Source organism: Mustelus asterias, chromosome 19 (assembly GCF_964213995.1).
Source record: "Mustelus asterias chromosome 19, sMusAst1.hap1.1, whole genome shotgun sequence".
In the NCBI taxonomy this organism is placed as follows: domain Eukaryota; kingdom Metazoa; phylum Chordata; class Chondrichthyes; order Carcharhiniformes; family Triakidae; genus Mustelus; species Mustelus asterias.
In genome coordinates, this window is record NC_135819.1 from 60,919,579 (window position 1) to 60,935,806 (window position 16,228).

At 39.4% G+C, this 16,228-nt stretch overlaps 1 protein-coding gene across 1 annotated transcript in view; it reads left to right on the forward strand.

The window, feature by feature from the left end:
• rint1 (RAD50 interactor 1) overlaps nt 1-16,228 on the forward strand; it is a 42,946-nt gene that overhangs the window by 21,676 nt on the left and 5,042 nt on the right. The window contains exons 9-12 of the mRNA XM_078235682.1: nt 6,773-6,972; nt 7,717-7,931; nt 10,929-11,109; nt 15,024-15,142. Coding sequence (XP_078091808.1) covers nt 6,773-6,972; nt 7,717-7,931; nt 10,929-11,109; nt 15,024-15,142 — 715 coding nt within the window. The remainder of the gene's footprint in view (nt 1-6,772; nt 6,973-7,716; nt 7,932-10,928; nt 11,110-15,023; nt 15,143-16,228) is intronic.

Here is a 16,228-nt window from a genome sequence, read left to right on the forward strand (position 1 = left end):
GAGATGATTAACAATTTCAAAAGGAAATTGGATTAGCATTTGAGGGAAATAAACTTGTTGGGTTATGGGGCTAGTATGAGGGACTGAGACTGATAGCTCTACAGAACCCATGGCCTCCTGTGCCATAATGACTATGACTGTATAATATGTTACCTCCCTATTTCTTTAATAAAATGTAGTACATTGTGCTCATTTGTGTTGAAATTAATTTGCCAATTATATGCCTATTTTGCAAGTTTATTTCCTCCCCCCCCCCAGTTTGCTGTGCAAATTTAGAAACTGTTTTTGATTCCAAGTCTAATTCAATATTATAAATTCTGCGCAACAGCACCAAATTTGTGGGACTGCACTTTCTACCTTCTGCTATTGTGAACAGCAAACTATCTCTACTCACAACAGGCGAACTAATCATTCTGCCAATTGTCCTTTGACTCAACATGCTTTGACCTTACTGGCAGCCTTCTGTCCCGTAAGAAGATGGTTTGCACCATAGTAATCAACTATGATAAGCATCACCTAGTGTGACTCAGGAGCCCCACATTGGTGTGATAGTCTCTGCCGCATTTGTTGCAGAGGGAGACAGTGGGCTGAGAAGGCCCATGATTCACTGGCCTCTTGTTTTCTCTGGGCCCTCCTCTTGGCCAACTAAGCTTTTTGTTTCTGTTTGCCAATGTTTCTCTTCCAATGCCCTTCCAAACAGTCAGTCTCCAGAGGTCATGGCTGTCAGAGACTGTTTCCCAGATGTCTGTGACAATGTCCGTTATCTTCATATTTCACCTGCAGGTGATCTTGTTATGAAGTTAGGGATGCCCAATACATTACCCAATGACCGGTTCACCATTCAGATGGTTTTTGAGTATACGACTGTCAGCTAACTGTGCACAAATTGTCATTGATTTAGTAATGAGTGTGTGCTGATGGAATTAGCAGGTTGGTGGACCTATTAGTTGGTGACCTTGTCCTGCTAAGAGATGCAAAGGATTTGTCTTACACAGTGAATGTGTAACCTGTTTAGCCGTTTCTCCTGCCTAGTATCTGTTCTTCAAGTCTTTCCACAGTAGAGGAGTGTGCTGAGGATACAGACTTGGTAGACTCAATGTTTGGCATTCTTAGTCTGGTTGCTGTTTTTCCACACTCTCTTTTACTCAGCTTGGAGATAATGAAGCAGCTTTTGTGACCCATGAGTTGATTTCAGCATCAAGTGACAGATTGCTGGTGATTGTGGAGCCCAAATATGTGAAGCTATCAACAACCTCTAGTATCTGATGGCAATGTGGCAACATCCTGGACCATGACATTTGTCTTCCAGATGCTGATGGTCAAACCAATTTTTTACAGGCACATGAGTGACCTTATGCATTGGAATATTATGTAACACCTTATTGAAGGCTCTGATGAAGATTAGTATTTTACTTCCTTGTGTCCCAAGTATACTATAGTGTATATTTACAAAGCGGCACGGTAGCACAGTGGTTAGCACTGCTGCTTCACAGCTCCAGGGTCCCAAGTTCGATTCCTGACTTGGGTCGCTGTCTGTGTGGAGTTTGCACATTCTCCTCGTGTTTGCGTGGGTTTCCTCCGGGTGCTCCGGTTTCCTCCCACAGTCCAAAGATGTGCGGGTTAGGTTGATTGGCCAGGTTTAAATTGCCCCTGAGATGCATGGGTTCGAGGGATTAGCGGGTAAAATATGTGGGGGTAGGGCCTGGGTGGGATTGTGGTCGGTGCAGACTCGATGGGCCGAATGGCCTCCTTCTGCACTGTAGGGGTTCTATGATTTCTACTTCATAGAACTCTCCTTATTTCACTTAAGTAGCAACTGACAAAAGATAGTTAAGAAACTAAAAATAATTTCCAGGTCCAACTCCTTTGCTTTCTTCAGAAAGATATAATTCACTCATCCTAGTATGAATTTTGCTCAAGTCATTGAATTCTTGGCTGCAAAACTTCTTCCTATCCAATAAAGTTAATTGGGAAAAATGTAGAATATTTATCTAACTCATCTTTGTTTTTTTACTTTGGTGAACATTAAAAGAAAAATACATACAGTTTACAGTCATTGAAGTACTTTTTGAAGTACAACCACTGTTGTAGGAAATGCAGCAGCCAATATGTGTACAGCAAATTCCCACGAACAGCAATGTGATAGTGACCAGTTAATCTGTTTTTGTGATGTTGATTGAGGGGTAGGTATTGGCCAGGACACCAGGGATAACGCCTCTGAAGTTGACTTTATCACTAATTTGTTATCGTTTTCATCTACTGCATTAATTCTGTATGTTCCTTTTTTTTTAATGTTCTCCGGCTTGAGGGCGATTCAGATTAAGTTGCATTTATTGTCCATCCCTAGCTGCCCTGAAAGGTGGTGATGGGACTTCTTAAACATCTGAAAGCTTGTGTTGATGAGCCTACAATGGTGTTAGGTAGGGAATTCAAGGATTTTGACAATGTGTAAATGAAGAAACCAGTGATAAATGTTAAGGTCAGGATTTTGTGTGACTTGGATAGTGACCTGGAGATAGTGTCGCAGTTATATTGCTGCACTTGTACTTCTCTGTGGCAGAGATTGCAGGACAGCAAAATAATGGTGGGGTTGTAAATTGAATTTGGTGGCAGAGTGCCAATCGAGCACACTGCTTTATTCTAGGTGTTAAATTTTGTGAAAATTCTTGCAGCATTTATCCAGGTGAGTGGTTGATATTCCATCATGCTCCCAACTTGCATCTTGTACGCAATGCGTTCATGGGTCAAGAGGTGAGCCACTTTGTTTTAGAGTAACAGCTTCTATCCTGCCACAGTGTTGATATGACTAGTCCAATTCAATTTCTGAGAAATGGATGTTGATGTTGGGGTGGGGGTTTGGCAATTGTGGTACTGTTGAAAGCCACAAGAAGTTTGATGAGTCACTTCCTGCTGAGATGATCTTTTGTAGCTTGAATTTTCTCTATCATTTATCAGTTGAGCCTGGATATTATCCAGGTCATGTTTTAGGCTCAGATGGGTTGCTTCATTATTGAAGGAATTGTGCCTTCAATGCCCGGTTGAGCATTGTAGAATTTTCTGTGAACAACCACATTCCTGACCTCATAACAAGGAAGGTGGTTGATGATTGAGTGTTGCATGTTGCCTGGATTGAGTGGCATGCCTTATGAGGATAGGCTGAGGGAGCTCAGTCTTTTCTCCCTGGAGAGACGTAGGATGAGAGGAGACCTAATAGAGGTATATAAGATGTTGAGAGGCATAGATCGGGTGGACTCTCAGAGGCTTTTTCCCAGGGTGGAAATGTCTGCTACGAGAGGACACAGGTTTAAGGTGCTGGTGGGTAGGTACAGGGGAAATGTTAGGGGGAAGTTTTTCACACAGAGGGTGGTGGGCGAGTGGAATCGGCTGCCGTCACTGGTGGTGGAGGCAAACTCAATAGGGCCTTTTAAGAGACTCCTGGATGAGTACATGGGACTTAATAGGATGGAGGGTTTAGGTAGGCCTAGAAGATAGGGATATGTTCGGCACAACTTGTGGGGCCGAAGGGCCTGTTTTGTGCTGTAGTTTTTCTATGTTTCTATTTCTATGTTTCTACTGCCCTGAGGCAGTCCTACGGTTCCAAAGATTGGTCTCCAACAATTGTGACAGTTTTCCTTTGTGTCAGATATACCTCCCAGGCACCAAAGGGTGACTGACTCTCCGTGGTTTCAGTTCTTCTAGTGATGTCTTGATGTGGGCAGTTACATCTTTCTCTCCTCTGGCATTTGGCTCTTGTGTCCATGCCTGGGTCAAGGCCATGATTCTGCACTCAGTGGGTCTGCCAGCACTAAACTGGGTATTAGAAATCAGGTTATTCATTAGGGTCTGTTGGGCTGGACAGGATATATCTGACATCTTTCCATGTTAATGGACAGCTTCCGGTGTCATGATTGCACTAGAATTGATTGGCTAGTTTTGTTTTTCATGGTTAAAATGCTATAGTTAAGATGCTGTCAGAGCTTATAACCTTGGCTATGAATAGTGTACTCAACTACTTCTTAATGTTGTATGGTGTAAACTAAATGGCTGAACATGGGTGAGTATAATGTTTGGAGAATGCTGATTAGGATTTTCCACATGGCTGAGGTAGCTTGTAAGCTTCAAGCTTGCAGGTCCCATTTGCACTGTGCTCCATCATGGTTAAAAATTGGGATATTCATGAAGCTTCCTTCCCAGTCAGTTTCCTTTGCCACCATTCCCCATCAGGAAGGAGGAACGAATTTTGTTCTGATTTGTTGATTTTGAGATCTATAGCTTTGCAAACAGCTGTTGGTCTTTAACAAACAGGTAGTCTTTTAGTAGCTTCATTCGGTTTTTTTTTCATTCTAGGTTATGCTTGATGCTGCACTGGCATGATATTCTATGCTTTCCATTGAACCAGAATTATTTGTATAGCATTTTTCATGACCACTGGACATCTCATGGCACTTTACATCCAGTAAAATACTTTTGAAATGCAGTCACTGTTGTAATTTAGGAAATGTGGCAGCCAATATGTGAGCTTCAAATTTCCACAAACAGCAATGTGATAATGATCAGTTAATCTCTTTTTGTGATGATGATTGAGGGATAGATATTGGCCAGGACACCAGGGTTAACTCCTCTGCTCTTCCTTGAACTAGTGGCCTCCTGGCTTGATGGTGATGGAGGTGTGAGAGATGTACTGGACTATGAGATTGCAGATTGTGGAGATATACAGTTTTGCTGCTTTAGGCCCATGTTTGAATTTTTTGGACTGTTTTTCTCTCCCATTTAGCAAAGCATTGGTACTTCACCACATAATGGAGGCAGTTCTCACTGTGAGGGTGAGACTTTGTCTTCATAATAAGTCTGGTAGTCAATCCTTCCAATGTGGACAGATATATCTGCAGTCGATAGATTGATCAGAATGAGGTCAAGTATGTCACTGCGTCACTTTAGTTGGAAACTGTTACAAATTAAATATTTCTAAAAATTAAAACAATGCAGCAACTTCTAGTTATGTAGCATCTTCAACATAGAACATCCCAAGATGCATCTGAGGAATGTTATGAAGCAAAATTTGAGTTATGTAAGGTGATATAGCCAAAAACTTGTTCAAAGATCTTAAGGAGTATTTTTAAAGAGGAAGGGGAGGTTTAGGGAGTGAATTCCAGAGATTGGGGCCTAAGCAACTGAAGGCATAACTACCATTAGCGGAGCAGTTAAAATCAGGAATGCTCAAGAGGCCTGGATTCGAGTACAGATACCTTCCAGGAGTGTCTGCCTGCTGGAAATTTGAAATGGGGAGGGTCAAGACCATGGAGGGAGTTGAAAACAAGAACAAAAATTTTTAAATTGCTGTTGCTTCATCAGGAACCAATATGGGTCCGTGAGCAATGGCATGATGGAATAGGGCTTGCTGCAAGTAACGACATGGGCAACAAAGTTTTGGGTAGCCTCAAATTTGTGAAGGGAATATTGTGGGAGGATGGCCAACAGTGCATTGGAATAGTCAGATATTAACAAAACAGAGGCATGGATCAGGGTTTCAACAGCAGATGGACTGAGGCGGGGGCAGAATCAGAGAATGTTCTGGAGTTGGAACTGGGTATTCTTCGTGCACATACAGCGTTGGGAGCCCGCCTTGGAGTCAAATCTGACACTAAGGATTGTGAACAATGGCTTCAGTCTTACCATTGTTTAATTGGAAGAAATTTCTGCCCATCCAACACTGGATGGCAGTCAAACAGTCTGATAATTTGGCAACAATGGAGAGTCATCTAGAGAGATAGTGGTGAGGTAGAGCTGGGTGTCGTCAGTGCACATGTGAAAACTAATGCTGAATTTTCAGATGGTGTCACTAAGGTGCAGCATTTATATGATAATTAGGAGGAGGTCAAGGATTGATCCTTGGGGTTTAAGAAGTAACACTGCGGAAACATGGAGAAAAGCTATTGTAGGTTATTCTATGGCTTTGATCAGATATAAGAATTGAACTAGCAAGTGCAATCCCATTCACCTGGATGATGGTGGAGAAGGATGGTGTGGTCAATCATGTCAAAGGTGCAGTCAGAGCAAGTCGGGATAGTTTACCGTTGCCACAGTCATATCCCTGACCAAGTGTTGCAGACTGGCACGTTCCAAAGCTTAGGACGATGTGCTGGGGATGCACTGAAGCTTGGGGCAGCCACCACAAAGGTGCAATTGGAAAGATCACTCTCTAAGACTTCTCAAGCCGTACTACACAAAGGGGCTGGAAATTTTATAAATCCCTCAGGCTCACATTGAATATACGGTGAATATTGCATGTATCACAATTGTATTGAAGCACTTCAGAGTGCATCATGATCTATGTAGACGACCTGAATATTATTGCACTCGTGATGGCCATTTTGAAATGTTTGTAATGTTCTTTCAGATATTTTATGAATAAAGCATATTTTGGGTGGAAAGATTGTTAGTCACATAGGATGTCAGAAAGATTATGTTTAGGGAAGATAGTTTTTAAGGGATGAAGTGCCTTCTATAACTGACCCAGTCACTAAAGGCAATATTGTCATCAGGCATCATTATCGGTTTGAATTTTGTGCATTTTTCTGGTTGTCTGTCTTTAATTTTAATGCACGTTTTAATTACTTCTGGAGTTGGATTTAGAAAAAGGGAAATTTTATATATTTATTAAGAGCAAAGGAGCCATATTGCACAGATATTTTTGTACACATAATATTTGTTTTTCCACTTTTTATTTTTCTGAACTGCTACATAAATTAGACTACCATGTTTATCTTAACAGACCGGTACAAGGGTCTTCCAACAGCAGCCCGAAAACTGCAGTTTTTGGAACTACAGAAAGAGCTGATTGATGATTTCAGGATTCGTCTGACTCAAGTAATGAAAGAGGAGACCCGTTCTCCTCTAGGATCCCGTTACTGTGCCATCCTGAATGCCGTCAACTACATAGCAGCAGTGCTAGCAGATTGGGCAGACAATGTGGTAAGAATATTCATGCCTCTTATGGAATACTTGTTTTTGATGGCAAGAATGGATACATCCGTTTCAAAATAACTCTGTATACTTTAAGTATCTCTGCCAATAGAGTAATGTGGACAAGAGTAGGTTGACTAAGTGTTATGACATTAAGTGAAAGGCTTATGTTTATATAAAGCCCCCATTACATTTTATTGAACCACTTAAAGTGCTTCACAAACTGTTAATTACTTTAAGCTATTAATGTGACTGCCATTTTGTGTGATTAGTTTTTGGTAGTGATTGCTAATGGAAATTGATCAGGCATTTTGAACGTCAGAATGGACTGACAAGGTTTCGGTTCAACAGTGATTTGAAAAAATAACCCCTTTAAAATGCTAAAATTCACATGCTATCAGGCTAGTTTGTTCACTAAATGTTACAGTATTTCAAATATTTCATTTTGTTCATCAGTGAAAACAACTGAAAGAAGTTTCTGAAGCAATTTAGAGACTGTTGAATCATGCTCTCCCTTTTCAAATCAATAAGCCAAGTGGTGTAGTGAAACTGTTTAATAATATAATATTATGAATTGTTTAACTTTATGAAAAATAATTAATTGCAGTACTGTGATGGAGGAGCAGAGTGATATTAAATATTGGGACTATACAGTTGACGTTATAGTAATTAGGGGGGATAAGGTGCATGCTTATGAAATTGGATCAAAAGTGCTATTTTCCAAGCTTAGAAATGTAATGCCCTCTTGTGCAGTTCTTCTTACAGCTTCAGCAAGCAGCACTTGAGGTTTGTGGAGCAAGAAACACCATGACTGAGTTACAGCTTGGCCAGCTGGCCTCTCTTGAAAGCTCTGTCTTTGATAATATGATTGATTTGCTAGAGCGCCTGCGATATGACATGTTGACACGACAAGTAGAGCATGTCTTTAGAGAAGTGAAGGACAAAGCAAAACCTTACAAGAAGGAAAGGTGAATATTTTGGAAATTTGATCAGCTGCTATATTGCATTTTCATGTATAACAGGAGAAATAAACGTCATAGCAATTAGTTAACTAAGATTTCAGTTAATTTAGTTAATTGTTTAGTTAAGTTAGTTAATTGATTACTGTCTATGGCATCAATAGGGAGGGATCGAATTTTTTTTTAATGAAATTAATGGCTTATCTTCTTGGATTGGGAGAAATATATCTTGAATCTTTCTGATTTGCTGCAGTGCCCATTAAAGGAAACGAATACTATTTAGTTACAAAAACCCCAGAAGGATTGAATTTATTTCAAAATCTCTGCACTTATTTAAACAGTTATGGTAGAGTTAGTATTCTTGGGGGTGATTCAGCGCCCATGCAAAGTTTACAAGCTGAATGCTACATCAGTTTTTTTTCCCCCTTGCAGCTGAAGACAGCATCATATTGGAATAGTGGCATCTTACTGGAACTTTACCAAAGCTGGGCAGTCTCCATTAGTGAATCTAGATATTGTCACAGCCAAATCTGATTTGGCCTAGCCTGACATCCATATGTGCATGTTCCATCTGGCGTCTCTACATCGTGTCTGAGAGTCCCTGCAGAAGTTAACTAACTTAATCCAGATCAGAAATTAAACTTGGAGTAATTCCAGGCTTGTATGCTTCAGGAAATCACACTGATACGCATTCATCTATTGAACAATTGGTAAAATCCAGTATTTGGCCTAGAATTTGGGAGACGAGTAACACTGAGGCTATCAGCGCTCAGCATTATAATGGAGGAAATATGGAAATTCTACAGTATTCATCTCTGCCAATCAATGAGAGCATGGCTGATCTCATTGTGACCATAACTCCACATTCCTGCCTGTCCATCCTAACCCTTGACTTCCCTGTAGTGCATTCCAGATCGTCACCACCATCTAAGTAAAAATGTTTTTCCTCACATTTCCCCCGAAACGTCCTGCCTCTCACCTTGGACATATGTCCCCTCGTGACTGAATTATGTATTATCTCCTCGAATGTCTGTTACCTCCTCTCTATCAGCTAATATTTTAATCTTTTTTTCAAGTCCACTTTAACTGACTCTGTCGTCATAGTCTTGTGATTGTCTTGTATAGACCAATGTTTCTCACCCCTCAGACTGAATGTGAAATTCTACCATGTTATAATCGCACTTGCATGAAGATGATCATTTACAACGACGGTCATTCACTAATCCTGTTTTATTGCCCATTGCCAGATTTTGCTTTGTATACATCATTTACATTTAATTTTATATTCCTTGCTTTATACTTCCTGATTTGGACTCTGTCTTGGTGAGATTCTTCAATCTGATCAGTTGAAGAACCTCTGTGTTGCTTTCTCTGCACACACATACCACAGATCCCCTTTGGATGATTCCATCCTGAAAAGATGACAGATTAGAGGAAATCTCTGTGGCCAAGCCTACAAAATATTTTCAGGCAGATGTGAGGTGAATGGTAAGCGTTATCCCTTTGCTGCTGACTGCAAAGTCCAAGCCATTAAATTTAATACAAAACAATTTCACGTTTAGTGTGGTCAGTTGTGACATGACATGTAGAATTGAATTCATTAATTTCATAAATTTGAGCAATTTGGTCCACTTGCAGAAGTTCTGTTCCCAAAATCTGTAAGGGTATTAACAACAAATTTAATTAGTTGCAAAAGAGTGGTACCAAGAACTTCAAAATGCAAATTAATGTATGCAATGTTTATGATAATGGTGTAACTGAATGTGGTTTTAATGAACTGTGTAAAGATTAACTCTGTTACAATTTAATAAATTTATCACTGCCATGTCATTTAGCAGAACCTGGAAGGAATATAAAACAGTCATGTTACACATGGTTACTGGAGACATTAATAATTTTAATCCAACTTTCAAGGATCACTGAATAATTGCTTTCCTGTGTAGTATTAAATGCTGAGCAAGATCCACCAAGGGCTCGATTTAAAGCAAATTAATATTTGATTATAATGAGCCAATGTTGAATCATCATTATATTTAACATTGATCAAAAATCAGTTTATTGCAAGGTTACACCTTACTACATTATACCTGGTTGACAGAGCATGAGGTTTTACACTCCGAAGCTCAGTCATTGATAGACATTAAAAAAAAATACAAGTAGTTTGCCAGTAGATATCATCATTTCTGAAAAAGGTTCGATGCATTGGCCGTACTAAATTCTCCCTTGGTGTACCTGAAAAGGCGCCAGAGTGTGCCGACTAGGGGATTTTCACAGTAATTTCATTGCAGTGTTAATGTAAGCCTACTTGTGACTAATAAATAATCTTTAACTTTAAATTCTTCCACAGAAATATTTTTTCTACAGAAATTCTTCCACAGACAAATTTTGTCTGGTTGTTTCCCATTCTTTTTGGATAAAATGTCCCATGATTACTTATTATGTACTGTCTATTTGTACAAAATATGTTACCTTCACTCTGAAGTTAAATATATTGATGAAACCTTTTCCTGTTTGAGTATTTCTCTCTCTGTCTTCTGCCCCCTCCCATTATAAAATGGATATTGTATTTGGTGGGTTCTTTTACAGTAGCTATTTTTTAAAAAGTTTATATTTTTATTGTCAAGTTTGGACATGAAACCTACTACAATCATATATTGCCTCTAACTGAAACTTGTTGATAACCTAATTATTTGAGGTTTGGTCTCATAGTTTTGCAGTTCAGATTTTGCTACATGATACACCATAACTACTTTTGTTGTGGCTGAAATAACTTGCTTATCCCACAGGTTGTCCTATTATACTGCCAATATCACCTGGGGTTTTATGTTAAAATCATATGCTGCTGCTGTTGTTTGCTAAGTTGAAGATGCATAGCATTGCTGTCACTTTGCTTGTAGTAACCACTCCTAATCGTTAGCTCAATGATTTAATTTCAGCACATTCCATAACTGGGGATTAAAAACTCTTTGGATACAAGATCACTAATGTAAGTTATTTATTTTATAGGTGGTTGTTTTTGCCATCTCAGTCGGACCAAGCAGTGATGAGTCTGTCTAGTTCAGCTTGTCCAATGTTACTGACTCTTCGAGACCTATTGTTGCAGTTGGAGCAGGAACTCTGTCACTCACTTTTCAAATCTTTTTGGCAAATGCTTGCTGAGAAGCTAGACTTGTTCATCTACCAGGATGTAAGTTACCAACAAATGAAAACTTAGATTTTTTAAAGAACTTTTAAGACTATGATTATAGCTTGTTTGAGCTTGCTTAGAAGTTTTACCTATTGCACCTTATTGAATTATTTTATAAGTTATTAAATAAATAAAATGTAGTCTGTAATTTGGGATTTCAAAATACATAAAATGCTTTGTAATTTATTTCCAAACCAGTAAAGCATAACCATTTCTATATTACAAGAAATAATAATCAAAAAATAGTCAAACATTTGAATATCATATAGATTAATAGGTGTGTACGCACTTCCCAGCTGGTTTGGATCAGTATGCAGGTAGAGTACCTCAAATCTTGCTATCTGAAAACTGGCCGTCGTCTTAATCCAGAAATTGTTTCCACACTCTACTTTGCATTTCAAAGATGTGTGGGTTAGCTTGATTGCCCATGCTAAATTGATCCTAGTGTCAGGGGGATTAGCAGGGTAAATGTGTGAGGTTATGGGAATAGGTCCTGGGTGGGATTGTGGTCAGTACAGATTCAATGGGCTGAATGGCCTCTTTCGGTACTGTAGGGATTCTATGGCTCTACCAGCCTAGCCCAGAAAAGCTCAGGGAGCTGCCAAGTACTGATGGGCTTCAGTTGCCTGATGTTTCCCATGCTCCAGCGAACTTTGACCCTGTCCAACCCAGTGCAAAGGTAGCAGAAACAGCTAAACTCGCCCAAAAAGAAAAGACTCTTGTAGAATATTTAGCTCTTTTTGTGCTTAGGATCAGGACATATGCCTATTCGTACTGTGGTACTAGGTACCAGCATTGAATTTTGATGCCATTGAGGCTACCAACTAGAAGCTCACAAGTTTAAATTCAAACATTGCACTTGATTCCCAAAAGCCTTAAAGTTCCCTGGGCACTTTTTGCCACCTTGCAGCTGGTCCAAGTCACTTCAAATGGAGTTAATAAAGAGTACTGTGCAATTTTGTTTGAATAAAAAACAAATAGTTTTCATTTCCAATACAGAGCATTTTTATCTGTGGCTTTCCTGTGTTCCCTATTCCCTGAATTAAGGTATTCCAATTTGAATGAAGGTGCTCAGACTTTTTTCCGAAAACCGGCAAGTTCTGAAATCTGATATTGGCTCGGTCCCGAAGTTGCCAGATTTGAGGTACTCTACCTGAATAATCAATTGACCAAGCTACAGTGCCAAAATAGAAAGGCATTGAAGTTACAAAGTTTGACTTGAACAGTTTGTGTTGGGGGTTTATTCTCCATGTGAACAAATAATCCTAATCATATTTATCTACCGTGTTCCCCCATCCCCTCAACTTATTTTTGTTCATCCACTTGTCAGAGCTAATCTTGAATATTTACAGCTTCTAACTCAAACGCCTGGAAATGAAATCCACAGCTTCACAACTTTATGCAAATAAGTTTCTCTTACTCACTTTTCTAAATCTCTTGGACCTAACCATGCATCGACAACCCCTCGACTGATAAACTTTTGTCTACTCTGTCTGGACCTTTCACATTTTTACTCCTACTATCATATTGTCTATGATAAAAAGGTACAGGAATAAAGGCAAGGGTGAAGGACATGGTGAGATGCTCTTGTGGAGAGCTGTAACATGCCAAGGGGCTGAATGGCCTCCTCCTGTGCAGTAACCATTTTATAACCTGTGTTCTAACAAAAAGAATCAGTCTTTCGAGTCCTTTTCATTTGCATTTTGTAATGATGCTAGGCACCATTCTATGAAATCATTCTCTCCAATTGCTCAATATTTTTTTCAATAACGTGGAACACCACATTGCACATGGTACTTTAATTGAGGTCTTTATAAAGTTATATACAGGCTTTCCTTACCTCAGGGCTGTTACGTTCTAGATATTATGCAATAAAACTTGATTCTATTCGCCTTTCCAAAGCTTCATCACCCAGAGATTCTGTGAATCACCACTCCAAATCCCATTTCATGGTGAGTGTATCCAGTTACCAGTACTTTCTCATGAAATTGTATGCTTCTGGAAGCAACTTCCTCCATCTTTAATGCCCTAGTCCTGATTAAAAACTTTCTCTCAGTGGCTATTCACCTGGTATGGCCCTCATCTCTGGTCCCGAGTGATGCAGACTAAAATGATATTGCAGGTTTTGTCATGTACCACCAAACCCGGCTTGACCACATAAAGCATTGTTGGGTTCTGCTCTTATCTAATCAGACTGTTGGAATGCAAAAATAACCCTGGCTGCTTTTTTGTGCTGCAAACCAACTTCTTAAACTTCTTTCCCCATCTCCTCCATCTTCCAGAATAAGTGCAAGAAACTTATGGACTTCTTTGTCACTAAGATCAAAACCATCCAATTAACTGCCTCTGCCACTGGGCCAATCTTTCTCTAAAATAACCCCAGCCCTAAACTTAAATTATTCTCTAGTTTCCTTATACCCTCTCTGAATTCATATTGCTCATGAAATTCCTTCACCGGGTAATGGAAAGTAGGGCTATGACAGATGAATTAAACAGGTGTTTAGCATATACCTTCACTATAGGCGCCACAAGTAACGTCCCAGAAATAGCTGTAAATCAGAAAATTAAGGCAGTGAGGAACTTGGAAAAATTGCAATCACCGGGGAATAAGTGGTATTGAGCAAATTGTTGGGTCTGCAGGCTGACAAATCCCCTGATCCGATAGACTTCACGCTAAGGTCTTGAAAGAAGTGACCAATGAGATTGTTGATGCATTGGTTTTAATTTTCCAAAATTCCTTTGATTCTGGGAGAGTTCCATTAGATTGGAAGATAGCAAGTGTAACTCCTTTGTCAAAAAGGGAGAGGGGCAGAAAACAAAAAACTGTAGGCCAAACATCTGTCAAAGGGAAAATGTTAGGAGCCATTATTGAAGATGTTGTTATAGCAGGGCACTTGGAAAAATTCAAGGCAATCAGTTGGAGCTAACATGGGTTTGTGAAAGGGCAATCATGTTTAAGCTATTTATTGGAGTTCTTTGAAAGAGTTGCACGTGCTGTGGATAAAAGGAAGTGGTGGATGTACTGTACTTAGATTTCCAGAAGGCATTTGATAAGGTGCCACATCAAAGATTACTGCAGAAAATAAAAGTTCATGGTGTAGAGGGTAACATTGGCACAGATTAAAGATTGGCTACCTAACAGGAAACAGTTGGCACAAATGTGTCTTTTCTGGTTGGTAGGGTGTGACGAGTGGTGTCCCACAGGGATCAGTGCTGGGGCCTCAACTTTTTGCAATTTTATATAAATGACTTGAATGAAGGGACTGAATGTATACTTGTTGGGTTTAGTGATGACACACCGATAGGTAGTAAAGTAAGTTGTGGGGAGGATGTAAGGAGGCTACAAAGGAATTAAGTGAGTGGGCAAAAACCTGGCAAATGCATATAATGTGAGCAGATGTGAAATCGTCCACTTTGGCAGGGAGAATAAATAAAATATGTTGTTCTAATGAGCTTTATTGGTATTGCACCAGTACAATTCCACTTTTGCACACAGGGCGCATTCTAATGCACAGCCATATAACTTAACCTCTTTGTAACTTGATGAAATTGGCAGTATGTGCAAATTATAAGGGGTTTTTAATCATGTTGAGTACTCATTTACAGTGGACTCTTAAAACTATCAGAGAGAAAAGATTTTCAGCTGATCACTTGGGTAAAGGAACAATTATCACTCAGTCGCTGCTTATCAATTATGACATTTTCCAGTTCCCTGAAAACTGTATATAAACTGTACATGAAGAAATGCATCATCTATTGAGTTTACTGCTATAGTTTTGTGGCATGGAGTGAGTTAATGTTTTGGTGTTGAATAACATGATCTTAAAAAGTGCCTATTAATGCTACAGCTATTAGTTTGCTGTCAGTTACTATCGGATTTTTAAATTGTTTTGCTTTTACTTTCAATTGCATAGATTATATTGGCAAATCACTTCAATGAAGGTGGATCAGCACAGCTGCAGTTTGACATGACTCGGAATCTTTTCCCACTGTTTGCCCATTACTGCAAAAGACCAGAAAACTACTTCAAACAGTATGTATACTGAGTGTGGGCTGAATATTTTCTGGCAGTTTTAGTTTAGTACCATACGTCGAAGAAATGTTGTTGCCTAATGCAGAATCTAGCATAAATAGGTCATCAATTTAAGTAAGAGGGGAGAGTAGAGTTTTGATTAAATGTTAAATTAATGTGGAATTATTGAAATAAAACTATTTGCATTCTTTTATTTTGAGATTATTGAGACATAGCTGCTGTAACTTTAAAATTAAATGTGCTGACAACATTTGAAAGTTTGTAAATGAGTACCATTTAGAATCAAAAGGCAAAGGAGGCCAATTTAGCATGTGCAAGCTACAGATTGGAATAATCTCCTGTTATCTTGTTCTTTTTATTATACCTTACCTTAAATATTAAGCTAAATCTCTTCTATGCATGGAATTTGATTCAATAGCTACTCAATGTAATCCCTACAGTGCAGAAGGAGGCCATTCGGCCCATCGAGCCTGCACCAACAACAGTCCCACCCAGACCTTATCCCTTAACCCCATGTATTTAACCTGCTAGTCCCCCTGACACTAAGGGGCAATTTAGCATGACCAATTAACCTAACCCGCACATATTTGGACTGTGGAAGGAAGCTGGAGCACCCGGAGGAAACCCACACAGATACGGGGAGAATGTGTGTGTGGAATTTGCACAGTCACCTGAGGCCAGAATTGAACCTGTATCTCTGGCACTGAGAGGCAGCAGTGCTAATCACTGTGCCACCATGCTGCCCATAATGTATTCCAATTTCCAACAACCTTGCATATTTAAAACAAAAACTCAAATTTACTTTTTTCCTTCAGTCACTAATCCTAATTTCATGTTTCCTTGCTACAAATCTACAGACCAATAGCAGTATCTTCACCAATTGCCCACTCAGTGTTAAATATCTGCTTAATCTCCCATTGCTACAGTGAATATGGCTCTAGGTTTTCTACAATTCATTCTCATTCCTGATATCATCTCAGATCTGCATCATGACTTTTTTATTAATTCTTGGGACGTGGGTGTCGCTGGCTAGGCCAGCATTTATTGCCCATCCCGAATTGCCTGGAGAAGGTGGTGGCGAGCTGC